We start from the raw sequence: 22,731 nt of genomic DNA on the forward strand, positions 1-22,731 counted from the left end.
CAGGCCTGTGTGACTGCAAAAATAGAGGACTGTCAACAATAAGAGATGAATTGGAGATGGGGAAGAAAAGGAGTTCCATTTCACCATGCTGAGTCTGAGTTGGTGTTAGGATCCTTGCATGCACATGTCAAGGGGAAAAAAATCGACATGAGACTGTATGGAAAAGGAATTTGAAAGAAAACATGTTTGTTTACTGGCAACAGAAAACACAGTGAAATGATGCATCTCACTTACTGCAGAATCATTTTAACATAGGCAATGCTACATGCATATATGGTACGACATCAAAGCACGATGAAGTGAATTAATTGAAAGATGATATGGCAGGTACAAATCTGAATTTCCTTGCTTTTGTCAGATTAAAATCAAACCGTTCCCCAATTTGATATGTTTGTTTACATTTAGTTTCTCTTGTGTTTTAGAGTAACATTCAAAATATATTAATAGGAAAATATTTATACTGTATAGGCAATTGCACTGATTCAAAATCCTGTTTGTGCAGGGTTTTCCAGTCCCAAATAATGCAGTGCAGTAGAAAAGTTGGTAACGAAGTAGATAAAACCTTGATAAAAATATTAACGTGAGGATGTACACATACTCGTAGGGTCAGATTTTTCAAAAGTGCTCAGAGAAAGATTGGAACCTCTAACTTTACTAGCATTGTTCAGTCTTGATGCATCACTCACTTTCCCCTAAAACAAAGACATCAAACTGCAAACAAATGATACTAAAGAGCTGAAAGTTGCATAAAGTTTTCCACCACCTTGTCCCACGCATGTGCTACCCTCAGCCACCATTTCTGTTATGTTATAATATTAAAATTAAAAAGGAAAGAAAAGTACAATGTATGTTTCAATGCTATTGGTATTGTGAACTATTAAAAAGTATTAGTTTTTAAATCAATATTATAATCATTTAGTGCACAATCACGTACATTTAACACTCAATTTAACTCATCTGATATCTCACACAACCAACACAATATGAAAGAAGCAACTGCTGGGAATTGTTTCAGATGCTCTAAAGTATGTTAATTTCTAAAGCAAAATGACTTGTGCTGTGAATTTTAACGCACTTGAAAGCCTGTACTTTCTCTCGTTCTGGAGCACAAATTTTGCATGTCTGAAGAGCTGTGATTCATCTTAAGAAAACCCATCTTGTGTTAAATGGAATGGAAACTGGACTAAGTGGTCAAATGACAAGTACATTCATATTCAAGCTGTATTATAAATGCATGTACAGTAATTTACGTCTCTCAGCTACCACAAAAGGCTCTTGATAAGCAGGTAATTTGCTAAATGGACTCCTTTATCCAAGTATTCGAAGGGCGTTACAAGAAAAATCTGCAGAGGCATTAATGTGACGTAAAGGTCAAGCATTGTGACATACCTTTCAAATAATCCCGCCTAACTTGCGTTATGATGAGGAGGCTGCTGGCAGCATCGTTCAGTGTGAAGCCCTTGATGTGGGTCTCAGCGCTAAAAGAAGCAGACATTTAGAAAGGAATTACTGACATGCTTCTGATACGATAATAAATGGTTGAGCACCAAGGTGAAATTATAAAAACTACTGTTCGTATGTTAAAAATATTGCTGCAAAATATCGACCTGGAGACAGCTTTTGTGTTATCCTGTCAATGGTTATAGAAGGATAATTTTTTTTTGCATTCTGACAGATGACAAAGTTGGAAATGAGCAACAAAAGAAACAAAGTACAAGATTTTTTTTAAACAATCGGTTCAGATTCTTGAATGCTGACATATTAGATGACTAAAATAACTGCATGCCCTGCATTGTTCTGTTGTATCCTAAGCTGGATACTTTTTCTTCTTCTTTAAGTCACCATAATTATAAAATGTAAAACTATTCTTTCAGCAATAAAAATGAAACATTTATTTTCAGCACAGTATATTTTAAATATAAACTAAAGCATATTATGAACTAACACCATATTATTTGGTTGATTAATTTTCAAATTTCTGTCATCTACATGTATACAGTTTTTAAAACTGAACATACTTCATTTGCTGCCTTTGCCATGTTAAAATTATATTTAATTTATCAATTCTGAGTCCCTTGCAATGCAAAAAAGTCATACATCTACGCAAAGAGAACTTTGCTTTAATAATACTGCTTTTAAGAAACTAACATGTATGCTTTTAATTCAGACTACCCAGCAATCACATCTATTTTATACTTGTAAAATGCCCCTACTTCTAATGAAATTTAGGCACATTTTTAATACATAAGGATAACTTTACAGAGGTTCATTTCTAGATTACAAAATCTCCCCACACAAAAATGGGCACTGCCATTTGCCATATCAGCAATCAAGATAAACCTCACTGATCATCTTGTGGCAAACAACTGAGCAGCCTACCTACTTGAATTTATGAGCTGAGCGGATTGGGAGGTAAGCAGGGTCATTGCTAAATTATTCTCATCAATCCCAAGAAAATCCTTCATAGAGTACACAATATGACTATCCTCTCAGTCACTTTCAGCCTCTAGGGCTCACAAATGCAGTCACTGGACTCAGAATTTTCTTACTCTCCCAAACAATCCTCTTAATCCCTGCCTAAGCACCCATTGCTCAGTTCCGTGTTTTTTTCCCTTTGTCCCATCTGTCAAAGCCCTTAAGTCAACAATTCATGCATGAGACTGTAAATTACATATAACAAAGGATTTACTTTCTCCAATCTTCCAATCTTTAGTGTGATTAAATAGATGTTAGCCACTATTACAGAACTAATCCCTCATTCCAATACTACTAAATTTCTATTTTAAAACTCTTGAACTAAGTGCAATAAACATACCTAAAATTCACTAGAATTATAAGGCAGCAGCACTTTGGTCTGACCAAGATATCAGAAAACTCCTGGACTTTCCCAGAGTCTCAGCTGGCATGCTGCTTCCCTCCATGATCATCTCAATTCAACATTAGTTCTTTTCAGACCTGATACCAAGATATTAATTTAAAAAACAAACTAGTCTTTTTAGATTAAAAAATGCTTGTTATGCTGTAATATTACTATACAAACACTATAAGATTCTCTAAATATTATTTAAATTTCAAATTTGGCTTCAAACAGAGAACAAAAGAAAAATATGTAAGTCTACACAAGTGAAACTACCTTTCATATCTTTTACTGTAAATATTAGGAGAGATGTAATTTTCAGGCCACTGCACATATTTAGGCTTCTAGAAGTAATCTCTCAGTAAATGAGGTTGGTAAGATTGACTCCTATGTAGCCCAAAGTTTCCAGAATACAGAAATTTGTTAAGCATGCACAAATGTTCTTGTTCTAAATTGTTCACACCACAGATACTTTTTCGATTCCATTCACTACTTCAATACACTATTTAGGCATTTTTAGAAGAAAGTTTGTTTCCATAAAATTGTTTTTGAAGTCTGAGTACTTATAATTTTATTCATTTGTTATTGAAAGACCCATGTACTGTCAAATAAAGTCATGAGTACTGATGATATCAAGTGTACTCTCTATTATCTTGCAAAGAAAAACCAGCAAGAGTTAACCAGCATTGGTTCATTGGAGTGCCATCATGTGATATTTCTGAACTGTATGCTTTTCTGAACTGCCCTGCCAAACAATGTAGTTTTTATTATTCTAGGTTTAGAAGATGGACCAATAAGAATGGAGCTTCTGGCTAGATCCTACTTCCATTTTCCCTAAAATCAAGAAGTTTTTAAGACGGCACAATCACAAAAATTATTTTATTTGGGAGCAATATAGTGTATTTTCATGAACCACTCGAAACTAAGTTTTGTGGTGACCTACACATTGTTTAAAATCACATACAGGTATTATATGTATCCAGTTCATAATTTTCTTTTGAATAAACATGTTGCAGTTCTCTCCGCTGTTCTTGTTTTAACCAAATAACATACCACTCTCTGTTTTTAAATTCCTACTCTCCTCAATCTTCCTTTGATGACTAGTTCGGTTTTCTTTACAGTACATAACCTATTAAAATGAAGATACTTCCTTCCCACTTTCCACTAAAAAGAATTTTAAAATCAGTTCTCCTTACTACACGACAGCTTTTCACCCAAATATTTCAACCTTTTATGCAACTCTTCTTTTTTTTTTTTTACCAGTGTAAAAAGGATAGTAATCTCCTCACGTAATCAGATTGCCAGACTGTTTAATAACCCAACTGATTTACATTGGTGACATTGAGAGCTGGTCTATACTTTTAGTCACTAGAGTGCCTAAACCACTTTTGAAAACGGGATTTAGGTGCTTTAAGATTTTACCCTATTTCAGTATACTAGTCACTGGCATATGACCCTGGGACAAGTTTTACATGCAGCAGTCAAAACACATGGTACAACCACATGATTCATTGAAGTTAAACCCAATCCAACCCCAAATATTCTACTAATACACACTGTAGAAAGACACATTACAACTTGATGCCTTAATGTCATATTCCTGGACCAGCTAGCCTTGAAAGGTGAATAAAATATTGATACCGTGCACACTTCTTTTTCATTTGATTTATGAAAGACCAATGCATTACTCACTATATCAGGGATCGGCAACCTTTGGCACGCAGCCCATCAGGGAAATCCGCTGGTAGGCGGGTCGCTTTGTTTACCTGCAGCATCCGCAGGTTCGGCTGATCACAGCTCCGTCTGGCCACGGTTCGCTGATCCAGGCCAACGGGGGCTGCGGAAAGCGGAGGCCAGCACATCCCTCAGCCCCATTTGCCTGGAACGGGGAACTGAGGCCAGTGGGAGCTGCGATCAGCCGAACCTGCAGATGCTGCAAGTAAACAAACTGTCCCGGCCGGCCAGCGGATTTCCCTGATGGGCAGCGTGCCAAAGGTTGCCGATCCCTGCATTATATCATCGTGTTTCCAATTGGGGCCTACTTTTTGTTAGGAAACTAGGACTTTACCTTAAAGGAATGCTCACGATAATTTCCATGCAAAGTTCTGAGTGCACAGTTTTAGAACAGAGCCACAGGTTTGAAAAACAAACAAACAAAAACTTACATGTTTTTCACTTTGATGGCTTCCTCAAGACAACCCTCAGCCAGCAATGCTTTTATAAGAGTGGAATAAGCAGAGGGAGGAAACATAATATCCTTCTTTTGTGCTTCCAGTAAAATATTGTATGCCTCTACAAAGAGAATGAAAAAAAAAAAAACAATTGAGATGTCACATTGCATTGAAGTGGCATATAAAGAGCATTCACATCTCTTTTTATTTAAAAAGACTGCATCTTAAACATAAATCTATTCCTCCTTTTCTTAAATCTTTTAGTCTAAAGCTATATTTTAGAAAATTGTTGGTTTGCCCAGGTTTGCATGAATGCTCCTATCCACGGAGCCAAAAGTTGTAGGGTTTTTAAAATTTATATATATATTATATATATAAAAATGTTGTTTCTTCTAAAATCCAGGTAAGTTACATTTTTTCCCACCCTCAAAAAAAACACCGAGTCAGATAAGCTAACTCCAAAAAAGCATTTGAATTCCCTTCCCATAATTCATTTAAAATAAAAATCACCACCATACAACAGTTCATGAGAAAGGGAGAACTAATGCTTTTTGAAGCAACACCTAATTCTGGGGTAGATGGTTACAATGTTTGGCGCATCATCACAACAGCATTCAGCAAATATAGGCACTGATTCCAGTATTGGGAGATCAAACTGTTTGGCTACAACAAGATTTATATAAAAACATACAATTTACAAATATACAGATATTTAACAAGTAAACTAAGCTGCATTTGTTTGACTGATTAGCAGTTTTATTTCACACATTCACAATAACTGTCAGTGTATGAAAAGACGTTACCAAAAAAAAAGGGGGGGGGGGAAGATAACCACACTTTTCAATCATTTACTTTTTGAAACAAGATTACGGAGCTGTAAACATTTGGCTTATACCTTTGGCGTGAAGGGGAAAATAATCTGTATTTGAATTTTAACCTCAAAGGAAATACAATATGAACAAGTGAAACTTCAGGGCACACCCTGACAGACAAGTTTTCAATGCACATTCTCAAGACTGCCAGTGTTACTGTACCATCTTGTCTGAACCATGGGATGGCTTGAGTCCAAGGGCATGTCTACCCAGCAAAAGCTGTCCACAGGCTAGCCTATCCAAGCTCGCCTGAATCTAATTAGCATGGGTCACAACAGTATTGAAGACAGTGCAGTGCAGGCTTCAGAATGAGATAGAAAGCAGAGTATGCGTCCAAGGCCTATGCTGGACTTGTACTATCTGCGCGGAAGCGGTACTGTACTTCACTGCTATTGTTACCTGTGCCAGTTGGATTCAGGCTAGCTCAGGTAGGCTGGCCTGTGCACAATTTTTGCTGCGGAGACATACTCTAAGACTAAATATTGGGACTTTTAAAAAGATGTATTCATATAAACATGAATGTGTGTCTATTTAAAGAGGTATGCAAAAATTGTGAATGTGTAGTATATTGTGAGAATATTCCGGTATAGTTATCTTATATCTATACACAGACACTTTACATTGCACAGGTCTATGAACAGAGATATAAAATGACAGGTTTCAGAGTAGCAGCCATGTTAGTCTGTATTCGCAAAAAGAAAAGGAGTACTTGTGGCACCTCAGAGACTAAAATTTATTTGAGCATAAGTTTTCGTGAGCTACAGCTAACTTCATACTCCTTTTCTTTTTACGGATATAAAAGAAGATCCTATGATAAAAATTAAAACAGCCAATGTGTGTGTTATGACATAAGTCTGAAATTACAATACTTAATTATATCACCACTCTCTGGATCAATACTCAAATAAAAGGAGAGGGGAAAAAATAGTCAAGTAGCATGAGGTAGGATTTTAAAATAATCTAATTGGCCAGACATTCTCACAACACAGTCACATTTGGTTCAGCAATTTCCACTGCTTGGACACATGCACACACTACCCAAAGGCCAACTTATAACAATGCAGAATCAAGTCAGTAAAATTAATATATCGTTTTTCATAAATAAAAAACCTCAAAGAATGGATTCTTAAAACAGCACCCTGCCAAGGAATTAATCTAATTATATAACTAATATTCTAAACTGATTAAGTTCACTTCCTTCAAATAAAAAAATTGCATTCATACGAAATTGTTTACAATATCCTATTGTATTCATATCAAAATTACATTACATTGTTTACATAAAGTTGACAAGTGAATTTTTACAGGATTTTAAACACACATGCATGCGGCACATTTCACAGTATTTTCAGCAGAATATTTTCCTACAAAATTTTCATTCTTAATATCTGGCAGGTCTGGATCATCTACCAGGATCACTACAGAATGTAATAGTAAGATGTGCAATACCAATCTATCAGTAAATTCAGTCTCAAAGTGTCAGGGCTATCAGTAATAAATTGGTGCAGTTTTTTTTGTTTGTTTGAACTTTAAATCTTAGAAGCATGACCCTACCTCAGGAAATTACTTTGGTATTCAAACCATATTCATAAATAGGTGTAAAATTTTTATGATTTTGTTTCCCTCCCCACTTCAATCCTATCATTTATGATATTTAAGGACATTAAATCAATATTACCTCATCCTCAACACTTTCCAAAGAAAAATTAATTAGTTCTGTTTTCAGAACCTGATCCTTTTAAGGTATATCCATTTTCAAGCCTGCCTTTTCATCCCCCAAATTTACTGGTATAAAAATTAACATCCTGAAGAAGCTCTTAAAACTGTCATAATACAGAGATTACCATTAAAGTGATATGCATACAAAATATAAGATATATGCATATGCCATATAAGATATATGCTTACATATGTGTACACAGTACATGCAGACTTATGCATAACCCCCTAATAAGGGCTCCAGGAGTTCGATGGTGCTTTAACAACAGTTTCTCCAGTAACAGCGAAACAATTCTGTGGAGTATTATAGCGTATGCTGACCCACTGCGGAGACACTGAAAAGGCGTAGATGTCCGCAGTTCCATCCTGCGCAGTTTAATGCTGGCATAGATCTCCAAGAGAACATATTTGTAGGACTTAATCATCCAACAAATTATACACTAAATGGAGCTGGCATCTTTAAACCAACCAATTAGATTTTCTAATCAGTCCCTGTGTCAGATGACCACCAGTCATGTGTGTTTAGGCAAAGAAAAGAAAGAATGCAAATAGTCTTCCAAAGCTAAGACCCAATCACCCCGCTGCCTTAATGAGTAACAACTCTGTTTCATGCATGTTTTCCGTGAAGAGCATTGAAGAGGATGAAAAGGAGAGGTCCAGTTTGGTTTCACTGTCCCCACTACTTGGGATTCTTCAGACACGCCTCTGAAGGGAATGGCAGGGATGGAATAACTATACTCAGTTCCATTCCTCCTTTCCACATATGGCAACAGCTATCCAAGCATAAATTAATGCTGCTGTGCAGCAGAGAATGGGCTTTTGCATAGGTGGGAAATACACCTGTCTATTGGCAGCACCAATACTGGAAAGAATGAAGTATAAGATCAGTTGGGGAAGGGAGGGCAGAGACAACCCTCCATGGGACTAGGAATTTCCTTCCCTGCAGATCATGACGACAGGGAGACTGCTCCTTTGGCTCTCTCTCATGTCAGGTACTTCTGTAGAAGGGTACAATTTACCCTTGAGACAGTACTCTACAGAAGGAAGGGGGCGAAGCATTGTTTTTTTTTAAATGCTACGACATATCACTACTAATATATGGGGGATAGGAGGGAGAAATCTGTGTCTCCCTTGTCTTACTCCCACTCCAGCTAACAAAGTCTTATTTCCATCTAAGGAGAGAGTTCTTTTACATGAAAAGAGGAAATATGTTTCTCCCCAGCATATTGAAACATCTTTTTCAAAATATTAAGAGAAAGTCAGAGGAAAAAAATATCAGAGATTACACAAAGACATTTCTCTAGGAGTAAGGTTAAAATGCATTCTGAAATTATTTTAGCAAACATTTTCATCTTGCCAGCATCTTTAAAAATTGTCTATGAATCTTCATTACTGGCTCTACCTTTGCTTTGATGGAGGTAATTTCTGTTTTAACATTTTGCTTTAAAAAAAAAAAAAGATGCAAGTTTAATAATATTTTAGAAGCGCTTTCTAATTAACTTCTGGACCACTCTGAGGCCCAGTGATAGGCCTTTTATGTTTGTGATGTGGCAGACTCACGTTTGATTCCTACCTTAAGTATCTGATCCTGCAAAGCAACGAGCACCGTAGGGGAATGCTGAATTTAGAAGCTTTACGTAAATACAAAAATAATAATGATGATGATGATGTCTTCCAGGTAGTGAGTGCTGTAGAAGAAATGCCCTCAGAACTAGGGAAGTGGAAGTCCAAAATGACTGGGTATAAATGACCACTTGGCATGCTTCACCTTCCACAATGCTTTATAACAAAAATGCACATCCATTCTCAGTGTGCACCGATAAACTAAAATTCATTGTTGGATACAGATAAGAAAAGTGCTCAGCCTCAGATTAACTAAAATTCCAAAAAACTGCCTATATGTTGTCTACCTTTAAAGTAAGAGAGATTTCTTAACTTTGTATCATGCATTGATTTTAATTCAGGCCAGAAGGGATCATTGTGATAATCTAGTCCAATCTCCAGCATAACATAGGCCAAAGAATCTCACCTATTAACTTCTGCATTAAGTCCACAATTACTGTTTGAACTATAGCTAGGGCCCTACCAAATTCACGGCTGTGAAAAACATGTCACAGACCATGAAATTTGGTCTTTTGTGTACTAGACTATAGAGACTTCACCAGCGTTTTTCAATCTGGGGTTCTGACCCAAAAGGGAGTCATGGGAGGGTAGCAAGGTTATTGTAGCGGGGGTTGCGGTATTGCCACCCTGGGCTGGCTGGAGAGTGGTGGTTGCTGGCCAGGCACCCAGCTCTGAAGGCAGTGCCCCGCCAGCAGCAGCACAGAAGTAAGGGCGGCAATACCATATCATGCCATCTTTACTTCTGCGCAGTTGCCTTCAGAGCTGGGCAGCCTAAGACCAGTAGCTGCTTGGCCGAAGAGGGCCCAGCTCTGAAGACAGCAGTGCAGAAGGGTAGCAATACCATACCATTCCATCCTTCTGTACTGCTGCTGGCGGCAGCCTTCAGACCTGGGCTCCCAGCCAGCAGCCACTGCTCTCCAGCTGCGCAGCCCAGAAGACAGCACTGCCAGCAGTAGTAGCATAGAAGTAAGGGTGGGAATACTGTGACCCCCCCCTACAATAACGTTGCAACACCATCAACCCCAACCCCGCCTTTTGGGTCAGGACCCCTACAGTTACAACACAGTGAAATTTCAGGTTTAAATAGATGAAATCATGAAATTTATGATTTTAAAAATACTATAACTCTGAAATTGACCCAACTGGACCATGAATGTGGTAGGGACCTAACTATAACATATCTTTTAAAAAGACATCTCAAATTGATTTACAGGCTTAAGTGGTGGAGATTCAAAAATGTCCCTGGGACATCCAAAGTTCTTCTAGTTACTCTCAATGTTAAAAACCTGCACCTTATTTTCTAGTCTGAATTTGTCTAGATTCAGGTTCAAACCACTGCATCTCATTATGCTTTTTGCTGCTATATGGAAGAGTTGTCAACTATAAATCTCTTCCTCAAGTAGGTACTTGTACACCATGATCAAATCTTTTAACCTTCTCTTGGATAAACTAAATAGACTCTGCTCTTTATATCTCTGACTGTAAGGCATGTTTTCCAGATCTCAAATGATTCTTGTTCTTTTGAGCCCTTTCCAATTTATCAATATTTTTTTCAAAGTGTTAACACCAGAAATGGACACCGTAGTCCAGTAATGGCCTCACCAATGCTGTATACACAAATAATACTGCCTCCCTACTCATACTTGATATTTCATTGCTTCTGCATCCAAGGATTAGATATAGAATATATGAAAATGAACAACCTGTATATAACAATACAACATGTTCAACTGGTTACTGATAAATTCTCCTGTCCTATACTTTTTCTTTTTAAATAAGCCTAGATGTTTGGACAGCTATCAGTGCTGTGTGGCCTCACAGTGGTCTTTAACACTGTTCTCAACATAAATTATCATCCCTGGATATTCAATCAATACAATCTGACAAAATAACTCCGAAATGAAAGTTACACAAAGGATGCTGCAGAACTGGATGCTGCACTCATCACACACTTGCCTGGAAGAGATTCCAAAACTACTACTGCAATTTTAAACCCTGGATTCTAGACTCTAGTATTGCATTAGGTTTTTGAGAGTATTGGTTACTTTTGTTGATTAATAGAACCTTGCTTTTTAAAAGCAAAAGAAAATTAAAAACGTGTTTTCAGTTTACCTTGGACACTGCCCTTCTTGCAGAGCATCAACACTTTCTTCTCAGGGTTATTTTCTGAAACAGGAGTTGATTCTACACGGTCTTCATACCAAATCTTTAAAACAAAGTAAATGGTTTAATAAAAAACATACACCATGAAGAGACATGAAAAAAAAAGTATGATTCAAACAAAAGGAACAAACATGTTGCACTTGTATGTAAAGTTAAACCCAAATTACCTCAGGCACATCAAATGGTACTTCTTGACCATTGTTCTTAAGAGTATCAGCCAATAACCTTAAAGTTCTCTCACGAGGAATAACATTTTCTTCCTGCATTTTAGTCCAAGTTGCATCAGCTTTTTGCCAGTCATTACTGATCTCTGAAAGACAAGATTCAGTCTTCACATGTAATACATATCCAGATACTAATCCTACATTTTCAGTGAAAAGCTGTATAATGAAAAAGAAAGCGAAATCAAAAATTAAATATATAAGATAGTTGTTATTTTTATAAGCACCCACATTAAAAAAAATAAATCAATTTGTGTCATCAGTGTATGAAGATGCTTATGTGCATGCCTAACTTTACACATGCAAGTAGTCCCACTGACTTCATGTTTGTAATGTGGTTAAGGACTTGTCTCCACTTACCAGTGGATCGACACTGCGATGATTGATCCACCAGGGGTCAATTTAGCGGGTCTAGTGAAGACCCGCTAAATCAACTGCAGATCGCTCTCCCATTGACTCTGGTACGCCAATGGAACGAGAAGAGTAAGGGGTGTTGACAGGAGAGCGTCTGCCATCGACATAGTGTAGTGTCGACCCCGTGGTAAGTAGATCTAAGCTATGTCAACTTGAGTTGCGCTACCAACATAACTCAAATTGCGTAGCTTAGATCGACTTTCCTCCATGGTGTAGACCTGCCCTAAGTGTCTGAAGAACAAGGGACTTGGACTTTAGCCATGAAACACTGGGAAACTTCACAAGTGACAAAAGGTTAGGAACCAAGAACTTGCTATTTCTCTTTAATGCAAATATTGACATAAAATGACTTGACTTCTAATAATTTTTGAACTTCCACATTCAGCTCCTTTTTGTTTACAGAATATAGTTCCCAAAATAACTCTTAAAAGACTTGTCTGGAAATGTCACATCCAAGGTTGGATAATTATGTTGATATAAATGCAAGTGTTTCATGAGCTTCTGAGACCCTGCACCAGTTTTTGTAACTTTTTAAATCGCTTTCCCCCATATTAAAAAATGTTCCTTTTCACTGTTGCAACACACAGAAAATATTGAAAACTGTGAGTATACACAGGAACACAAGCTGACTACACAAAAAGTTATTAAGTGCATAAAGTAAGCAAACCAAAAAGAAACAACAGTATGTAAAATATGTTCTGACAAAAGTGTGATTTTTACATTGATGTTTTTCCTTTAATCTCCACTACAAAATCTGAGGTGCTAATAATTTCTCTGAAGACTATCTGACAAACACTTCTCTGAAGAATTTGCTATATTTAAAATTTGGTGCAGATTCCATAAAAAACAACTTTGTTCAGATAACTTTTAAACTCTCTCAAAGGAACTTCTAAGCTCCTTGAGGTCTCGCTGAGGTTGCCCCAAAGGAATTTAGAAGCTTGGAAGCTGCTATGCCAGTAAATTAAGAGCTTTTTAAGAAGACATGCATATCTGTAGAGACCCAAAGCAACTCTCAGAGGTTCAAATTTTCAAAAAGGAACAAATCCAAAATTTTCGACCCAACTTATAGTTCTGTGCAATTGCTCTCATTCGTGACAGTGAATGACTGTACAAAAATGTTAGCACATGCTTTCAAATGGAAAAAAATCCCTTTTTTCTAAATCCCACATCTTAAAAAACCAAAACCAAGTTAATTATCCATATATGAACTGTGGTTCTTCAGGGTGCGGTCAGCAGCACGTGAATCCCACTTTAGGTACGCATGTGCCTCAAGTGTGGGAAACTGGTATAGCAGTATGTTGGGCTGTGCCTGCACTGTGAAAGTCCTGTCATACTGTTTGCCCCCGGTGAGGGCATAAAATAGCACGGAAGCCACAGTTCACTAGCTAATGCAGAATCCTAGATGTGGAGGACTCTGAAAAGTAGGGATGGAGACAGGGTCATGGAATCCACACTGACAACAACATCTCAAAGAACCTCAGTTATTGTAAGGTATGTAATGTTCTTTCTTGAGTATGGGTCAGTGTGGATCTCACTCTAGGTGACTGATTAGTGTCCAATCTGGAAGGTGGGATTGAAGAGTCTTGCTTTAACACAACGATTGCAATATTGCTCTTCTGAAATTGGCATTTGACCTTTCAATTAGATCAAGGGCGTAATACTTAAAGAAAGTCAAGAGGCTACAGTTTCCAGATATGGGTACGTTCCTAAAGCAGAGTGGCCGTAGCTTGCGCTCCAGTGGAGTAAACCTTAACTTGTGGAAGGAAAGATACATCAGCCATTTGGTAGCAGACCAATATGCATGGCATGATCTGTTTTAATATCCTCTCAAAGGAGAGGAGAGGGCTTACCCCTTCGAAGTACCAAAGATAGCTGTCAAGGTTCCTTCCCCACTCGGAACTCTAGGGTACAGATGTGGGGACGTGCATGAAAACCTCCGAAGCTTACTTTTACCAGCTTAGGTTAAAACTTCCCCAAGGTACAAACTACCTTACCCTTTGCCCTTGGACTTCCACTGCCACCACCAAACTTTATCTGGGTTCCTGAGAAAACGTTGTTTGGAAACGTCTTTCCCCCCAAAATCCTCCCAACCCTTGCACCCCACTTTCTGGGGAAGGTTTGGTAAAAATCCTCACCAATTTGCATAGGTGACCACAGACCCAAACCCTTGGATCTTAGAACAATGAAAAAGCATTCAGTTTTCTTACAAGAAGACTTTTAATAGAAGTAAAAAAGAATCACCTCTGTAAAATCAGGATGGTAAATACCTTACAGGGTAATTAGATTCAAAACATAGAGAATCCCTCTAGGCAAAACCTTAAGTTACAAAAAAGACACACAGACAGGAATATTCATTCTATTCAGCACAGCTATTTTCTCAGCCATTTAAAGAAATCATAATCTAACGCATACCTAGCTAGATTACTTACTAAATTCTAAGACTTCATTCCTGTTCTGTCCCCGGCCAAAGCATCACACAGACACAGACCCTTTGTTTTTCTCACTCCTCCCAGCTTTTGAAAGTATCTTGTCTCCTCATTGGTCATTTTGGTCAGGTACCAGCGAGGTTACCTTTAGCTTCTTAACCCTTTACAGGTGAAAGGATTTTTCCTCTGGCCTGGAGGTATTTTAAAGGTGATTACCCTTCCCTTTATATTTATGACAATAGCCATGAAGAGACACGGGCCTGGTCTACACTGGGGGGAAGCGGGGAGATCAACCTAAGCTATGCAACTTCAGCTACGAGAATAGTGTAGCTGAAGTTGGCGTATCTTAGGTCAACTTACCTTGCATCCTCACAGTGCGGGGTCGACTGCTGCCGCTCCCCCGTTGACTCCATTTCTGCCTCTTGCTGCGGTGGAGTACAGGAGTCGACAGCAGAGCGATCGGGGATCGACTTATCTCGTCTACACTAGACATGATAAATCGATCCCCGATAGAGCGATCACTACCTGCCGATCCGGCGGGCAGTGTAGACGTACCCAAGATGACAGACTAAAGCCCTTCAAACTATCAATGTAGTATAATAAGGCTCCTGAAACATTCAGAGTATGGAGTTTTTCTTCTCTGGAACAGAACAAGGTTTAGGGAAGAACAGGAATAAACTGATGGACTGGTTCAATGAAATTTCAAGACCACTTTAGGAATAAACTTCAGATAAGGTCTCAACACCACCCTATCTCTGTGGAATACTGGATGGCGAGGGAGGGAGTTAGAGCTTGGAGATAACTGACCCTTATAGCCTATGTGATGATGACTAAGACAACCCACCTTGAGGGTAAGATAGTGCAAGCGCCATTCTGAAAGTGGCTTGAAAGAAAGTTATAGGAGGATTGATAGGTGGGCAAGTATGCAATAATCCTTTCGGGAATCTAGATGCCGTGGGATGTGAGAAGACTGAACAAGACTGAACAGGTGGAACATATGTAGATTTCTGCAAGGTGGACCGTGATGGAACTGAATGAATGAGGAATTTCTTACCTTATAATTGTCTACTAGCAGCTTCTCTCCTCCTTCATCACTAACAAGTTAGTGTCCCCTACCTATGTAATTTGGAGGCAGTCCAATGTTGTTGCAAGAGGCTCCAGAACTAAGCCCTGCTCTTCATCTTAGGCCACCAGAACAGTTTTTCCAAAGCTTTAAAAACACTCCAGCAACCAATTATTAGCATTAATATATTAATTAACCTTAAGACAGTTATACCCAAGTCTCCCTTTAGAGAAAAACATCAATTTGTATTCTGATCATTTACCAGACTACTAGGGTAGGTTGAATGAGGTGAGAAGCTGTTAACAGAAGGAGAAATTTCTTACCTGATAATTTCTTTGTTAGCAGCTTCTCCCCTCATTCACCACTAATGGGAAGTAGTGATTAGTAAATCACAGAAATGGGAGGGGGGGGGGGAAATGATAAGAAGAGCTTAGTTATTGTAAAAGTAGAAAAATAGGCAGGCATTTAAAGTCTTGCCCTCCTCCCCCAATAAAACAAGAACTTTATAAACTGAGGATGACTCTGGAGGGGAACAGAAACTTACTTAACAAATATGCCTCAGATGAGACTTGTATACTTTTTCCCCAATGCCCCCAGGGACTTTTGTGAATAGTTTTGCAGATGCCTAAGATGCCAACTGGTGCAGGATTTTAACATCTTGCCTGCAGCAGCTTTGTGGCCCTAAGGCTTTGGCACTTTTGAGGTATGAAATGAACAGGCTACAATTGGTGTGCATGCTCCATTTACTGGACTAGGACCCCAGAGTGCTAGGAATGCCCATGCATTCAACAACCTTCCAAAAGAGTGCTGAGGGCTAGAACGAAATGATGGGGAAACTATTTCCCAGGAATTGTGGAAAGCAAAAAACTTACCTTGAACAGAAGGATTTCTGCAGCTATAAGAATAACCTTTTCCTCACAACAGCAGCAGTGCTGTTAGATACAAGATGGAACCAATCCCAGAAAAAAACAGTTACTAACCTTCCATAACTGTTGTTCTTTGAGATGTTTTGCTTATGTCCATTCCAACATAGGTGTGCATATGGCACGTGCACTGCCACCGGAAAGTTTTCCCTCAGTGGTATCTGTCAGGTCGGCTCTGGTGCTTCCTGGAGTCGCGTCTTCATAGAGCCAGTACATAGGGCCCTAACGCCCCCTCAGTTCCTTCTTGCCAGCTAACTCCGATAGAGAGGTGGGGGGGCGAGGGGAGAGAAGGGGTTTGGAATGGACATGAGAAACACATCTCAAAGAACAACAATTACGGAAGGTTAGTAACCGTTTTTCTTTTTCGAGTGCTTGCTCATGCCTATTCCAATGTAAATGACTCCCAAGCAGATGTAGGAGAAGGGTTTGGAGATTAACTAGCAGACTGTAGCACAGCTCTGCCAAGTCCAGCATTGTCTCTAGCCTGCTGAATGATGTCATAGTGCGATGCAAAAGTGTGAACCGAAGGAGTGTTGCCGCTCTACAGATGTCCTGGATTGAGACCTGTGCCAGGAACATAGCTGAAGATGCTTGTGCCCTTGTGGAATGTGCCATTAGGGCCGGGGCAGGGACATTCACTAGGTCGTGGCATGTGTGGATACAAGAAGTGATCCATGATGAGATTCTCTGGGCTGATACTGGAAGACCTTTCATCGTCTGCCACCACCACAAAAAGTTGAATAATTTTCCGAAATGATTTAGTCCTATTAGAAGGCAAGTGCATGTCTGACATCTAGTGAGTGAAGTCTGTTCCTGGCTATTGGCATGTGATTTCGGATAGAAGATTGGCAGGAAAATGCCGTAGTTACGATGGAATTATGAAACCACCTTCGGGAAGAAGGTTGTGTGAGGGCACAGCTGGACCTTGTCCTTAAAAAATACTGTGTAAAGAGATTCTGAAGTAAGGGACCTATTCTCTGAGGCCCTTCTAGATGAAGTAATAGCCACCAGAAAGGCCATCTTCCAGGAGAAGCAGAGGAGAGAGCATGTTGCCAAGGGTTCAAATGGGGGACCCAGGAACCTGGATAATACCAGGTTTAGATCCCAAGGTGAGACTGGTTGTCATACTTGGAGATAAGGGCTGTTCAGGCCTTTGAGGAAATGACTATAGATCAAGTCTGCAAAGACGGACTGGCCATTTACCCATGGGTGAAACACCAAAATCGCAGCAATTAGACTATAATCGATGACACAGATAGCTCTTGCTGCTTCAGATGAAGTAAGCAGTCCAGAATGAATAATGACGGCATAGGTGAAACACATCTTTGTGCTGACCTGATTGAGAACCTTTTCCACTTTGCCAGCTCCAGTGAATTGCTTCCTGCTCCCTGAAAGGACCGGTCTGGAGCATGCTAGCTCCAAGGAGTTCAGCCATGGAACTTCTAGGCCATGAGATGAAGGGACTCGAGGTTCGGATGATGTAGGCGGCCGTGGTCCTGGGAGTTCAGATCTGGAAATGGAGGCAGGCTGACTGCTGGACCTCTCGGTGGGAACACAAGGGTGGTGAACCATTGTTGACATGACCAGGCTATGGCAATCATGATCAGGCTTGATACTTCCCCTTCTGACCTTCAGCAGGACCTTGTGTATAAGCAGAATGGGAGGGAATGCATAAATGAGATGGTCCTTCTAAGGGAGAAGAAACACATCCGTGAGTGAGCCTGGGCTGTGATTCAGGAAGGAGCAGAATTGCACACTCTTCCTGTTGTGCCTCGTCGCGAACAGGTCTATCTGGGGAGCTCCCCATCTCTGGAAAATGTCCTTCACAATATTTGGGCAAATGGACCACTTGTGACTGGAGAAGGATCTGCTGAGACAATCAGCTAATTAGTTCTGAGCCCCTGGAAGATAGCAGTCTTCAAGGTGGATTGAGTGGGTTATGCAGAATTCCCACAGGTGAAGAGCTTCACGGTATAGGTAAGAGGAATGCACTGCACCCTGTCTGTTTATATAGAACATTGCTGTTGTGTGGTCTGCACGTACCAGCTCAAACTTGCCTTCCAGATGGAGCCGGTACGCTTGGCGGGCAAGGCGCACTGCTCTGAGTTCCCTCACATTGATGTGTAGCAAGAGCTCCGCCTGGGACCAGAGGCCCTGGGTTCTGAGTACCTCCAGATGAGCCACCCAACCCAGTGCAGGTGCAGTTGGAGACTACAGATATTGACAGATGTGGTCTTGAGAATGGGACACCTGCACCTACTGTCCTCAAGTCCAACCATCAAAGGATAGTGGCGATCACCGAAGGGGGAAGAGTGACAACCATGTCCAAGCGATCCTGGCCTGTACACTGACGCTAGCTAAGTCTGGAGAGGTCTGAGTCGTACTCTTGCATGCTGTACCACATAAGTGCATGAGGCCATATGTGCAGTTTCTTGCTATGGTGGTGGGGTGATTTCTGAGGCTCTCTGTGAACATACCTAGGGCCTGGAACTGGGTCTTCGGAGGGAAGGCTCTGGCTTGGACGGAGTCAAGGACGGCCCCTATAAATTTTAATCTTTGAACTGGAGAGAGTGTTGATTTCTGAATGTTTATCAACAGGCCTAACTTCTTGAAGGTTGACAGTATTAAACTTACATTTGCCTGCACCTGGGCCTTGATCCGACCCTTGATCAGCCAGTCATTGAGGTAAGGGTAAATCTATCCCTTTGCTTCCTCAAGAAGGCTGCGACAACTGCCATGCACTTTGTAAATATCCAAGGGGCTGCTGACAGGGTGAATGGGAACAGGGTAAACTGGTAGTGTACCTGGCTCACAATGAATCAAGAGGAATTTCTTGTGACCCTGGGATATTGAGATATGAAAGTAAGCGTCCTTCAAGGCAAGGGTGGCATACCATTCCCCTGGAACCCGGGAGGGGACAACGGAGGCCAAGGAGACCATGCGGAACTTCAGCTTCTTCATGCATTTGTTAAGGTTTCACAGGTCCAGGAAGGGTCTCAGACCACCATTGGCCTTTGGGATTAGGCAATAGCAGTAGAAGAACCTCTGCCCCCTAGCTCTGGAGGAACCTCCTCTACTGCTCCCACTTGCAGAAGTGTTTGCACCTCCTTGATTAGAAGTTGCTTGTGTGAAGGGTCCCGGGAGGTGCGGGGGGGGGGGGGGGGGGGGGAGGGAGCAGGAGAAGAACTGAATTGCAGGGTGTATCCCAGTCCTATTGTGTGTAGCACCGGCTGTCTGAGGTGGTATGGGCCCATGTTTGACAGAAGTGTAATATCTAGTCCACATTAATTGGGGAAGGTGGATCCAGACACTGGCCTGGTATGCCATCTTCAAATGTACGCTCAAAAGGTTTGTTTAGACCCAGACGGTTGTCTGGCATGGCCAGGCCTGGGGCTGACGAGGACTGGGTATGAGGCCTCTTCTTACAGCCCCGCCTCTTACTGTAGTCCTACCTTGACTGAGGCTGGTAGAAACAGGGCCATGGCTGGGGCTTAGAATGTTTCCTTATAGAAGCCGGGATGTGCAACCGAAGGGATTTTAGAGTGGCCCTAGAGCAGCAGTGAGCAACCTGTGGGCTACATGCAGCCCGTCAGGATAATCCACTGGCGGGCCACGTGCGGGCCGTGGACTGCAGGTTGCCTGCCACTGCTCTAGAATCATTCCAGCTGTGGAGCTTTGAATCTATTTGCTCTGAAAAGAGCAATGTGTCCTCAAAAGGGAGGTCCTGGATAGTCTGCTGGACCTCGTAGGGGAGGCCTGAGGCCATGCATTTCTTCTCATGATTGCAGTGGAAGCCATGATTTGACCAGCAGAGTCTGCTACGTCAAAGGCTGTCCGAAGGATGCTTTTGCCACCGCTCTCCCTTCCTTGACTAGAGCTGAGAATTTGACCCTGGACACCTGTGGCAACAACTCTTTGAATCTGGACATCATGCCCCAAGAGTTGAAGTTGTAGCAGCTCAGAGGCACCTGTTGGTTGATGATCTGGAGTTGGGGCCCGCCTCCCCTGATACAATATACCTTCCTGCCAAAGAGAACCAACTTTTTGGCATTTTTGGCTTGGGGACGCAGGGGGAGTCCTTGCTGTCCTTGTCTCTTCCGTTTGTTGGCCACTGACACCACTAGCAACCCTGGCAGAGGATCGGTATATAAAAATTCAAACCCTTTTTTAGGAACAAAGTACTCTTTCTCCATCCTCTTTGAGGAGAGTTGTAGCAAGGCTAGAAACTGCCAGAGAGCCTTAATGGGTTCTAGAAGGGCATTGTTCAGAGGAAATGTCACTCGTGACGGACCAGAAGAGGTCAAGATGTTCACCAAGGTGTGAGAGGATTCAGATATTTCCTTTTCCTGAACCCCCAGGCTTTGAGCAACACTTCTGAGAAGCTCTTGGTGAGCCCTGTAATCGTCCTCAAAGGGTGCAACCGATGTCCCTGCTACAGTCTCATCAGGTGAGGAAGATGAAGATGCCTGCATGCGTACAGGGCCTTGTTCTTCTCCCTCGGCCCTGGAAGGATCCTGCAGTACCAGGTCATGGGGATTGGTGCTAGGCTTGGTACCAACTCGAGGTTTCTGCACTGAAGAAGGTGGTGGGGGAGCTCTACACGCCGAAACAACAGAGTACGATCTCCTCGACTGTGACTCCTGGACTGGTTGAAATGTCCAGGGGGTCTAAAAGGGCCACTGCACTGGCATTTACCACTGTGCTGGCCAAGCCATTGGCAGGAACCCTTGGTTTATGTCAGCCATTGGGTAACAGCGGTCGGATCAATGCCGGCTCCTGTAGGAAGCAGAAGACTCTGCCTTGGAGTCTAACTGAGAGGAAAAAGAAAAGGAGTACTTGTGGCATCTTAGAGACTAACCAATTTATTTGAGCATGAGCTTTCGTGAGCTACAGCTCACTTCATCGGATGCATGATGCATCAACTGAGAGGAGTCGCTTCTTGGTGACCACCACGGAGCAGTACCTACCAGTGCCGGACAGCGCTGCCAGGAGGAAGGCGACTGACTCTGCGACCATCATCACTGGTTTCCCTTTCGATAGCACCGGAGGCCTTGGTGCTGCAGGAGCTTTTGCCTTCAGTGCCAGTTTGCACCTGGGGATGGCGATACCAAGAATGATAGTAGCTCCCCTGCTGTCTCAAATGTCTCTTGTGTAGATGGTAGTGCCAAGGCTGTATCCCAATGGCTCTCCCTTGGTGGAGAGTCCAACGGTAACAGACTCAATGGGTCCCTTCCCACAGCCTGAGGCAATGGTACTATGGCGGCAGCTGTTGAATCTGATTGGCTCGGCACAGGTCGCACTCTCCTGGCTTCCCTGTGAGTGGCAGACCTTGGAGTTGGTGAGTGCCCAGCCAGTCTTCCGCTGCTTCTTCCTCAGCACCAGTGCCGAGAGTCCTGTTGAGGTGTGGATCTCCTCTGTACCAGAAATGCCTGACGGTGCCAAGAGTCCTTCCTCAGTGATGGAAATGTCAGGTATCACATCTCTGTCTGTCCCTCAGAGAAGACAGATGGAGATGTGAGATGGTGTACCCTAATAACTCCAGTAGGGCCATAGTGGCACACTATACCGATATGGCTGGATTTGCTGGGGTTGGCCAATTCATCGCTATCCATGTGATGGGCTGCCTCTGGTCTGCTCCGTAGGGTTCCATTCTGATCACAGGGGAGAAGGCTCCCTGCTGTACATCAGTGAGAAGGTATACCCTGGTGACAAAGATGATGAATAGACCTCATCAAGGGGCAGAACTGACATATATGGGAACCTTGCTGCTGGGCTGGAAGCATGCACCAGTGCTGAAAAAGGTCTCTGTATCCCCCAGTGACATCCTTGGTAGACTCCTCCATTAAAGAAACATCAGGTACCATAAGCAATTCTGTAGATGGTGCCAACATCAACACCAGCACTGCAGCCAACATCAAGGCTGGTGCGAAGCCCTTTTTCTTAAGCACAAAGCTTGAGGCCAATCCAGCATTGCTAGCCTCCGAGTGGTTTTCTCCCTGGAAGGCTGATGTCTAGTTCTCCCACAAAGAGGTCATGTCTGCCTCTTTGTGCCAATCTTCCTCGCTTCTGGGGAGAGGCAGTACTAGTCTTCAGGGACAGAGTCAACTTCCCAATGCCAACTTCTTATCAATGTCAGTCTTTGGGGTCACCTGCCAACTGGTAAGGATGTTCTAAGAGGAGGATTTGAACAGGATCTGGTGTGTTTTTAGATTGATCCCCTCTTCTGGATAAAAGGTAACCGCATGGATTTTTCCAGGATATAAAACCTGAGGCAGGTGC

General features: G+C 41.6%; 1 protein-coding gene across 1 annotated transcript in view; it reads right to left on the reverse strand.

Annotated features, from left to right (window-relative positions):
• Nucleotides 1–22,731, reverse strand: part of LRPPRC (leucine rich pentatricopeptide repeat containing) — a 168,360-nt gene that overhangs the window by 18,075 nt on the left and 127,554 nt on the right. Inside the window, exons 28-31 of the mRNA XM_048843005.2 lie at nt 11,573–11,715; nt 11,355–11,448; nt 5,023–5,149; nt 1,390–1,478 (exon numbers count right to left, since the gene is read on the reverse strand). Coding sequence (XP_048698962.2) covers nt 1,390–1,478; nt 5,023–5,149; nt 11,355–11,448; nt 11,573–11,715 — 453 coding nt within the window. The remainder of the gene's footprint in view (nt 1–1,389; nt 1,479–5,022; nt 5,150–11,354; nt 11,449–11,572; nt 11,716–22,731) is intronic.

This window comes from Caretta caretta, chromosome 3, assembly GCF_965140235.1.
Source record: "Caretta caretta isolate rCarCar2 chromosome 3, rCarCar1.hap1, whole genome shotgun sequence".
Lineage (NCBI taxonomy): Eukaryota > Metazoa > Chordata > Testudines > Cheloniidae > Caretta > Caretta caretta.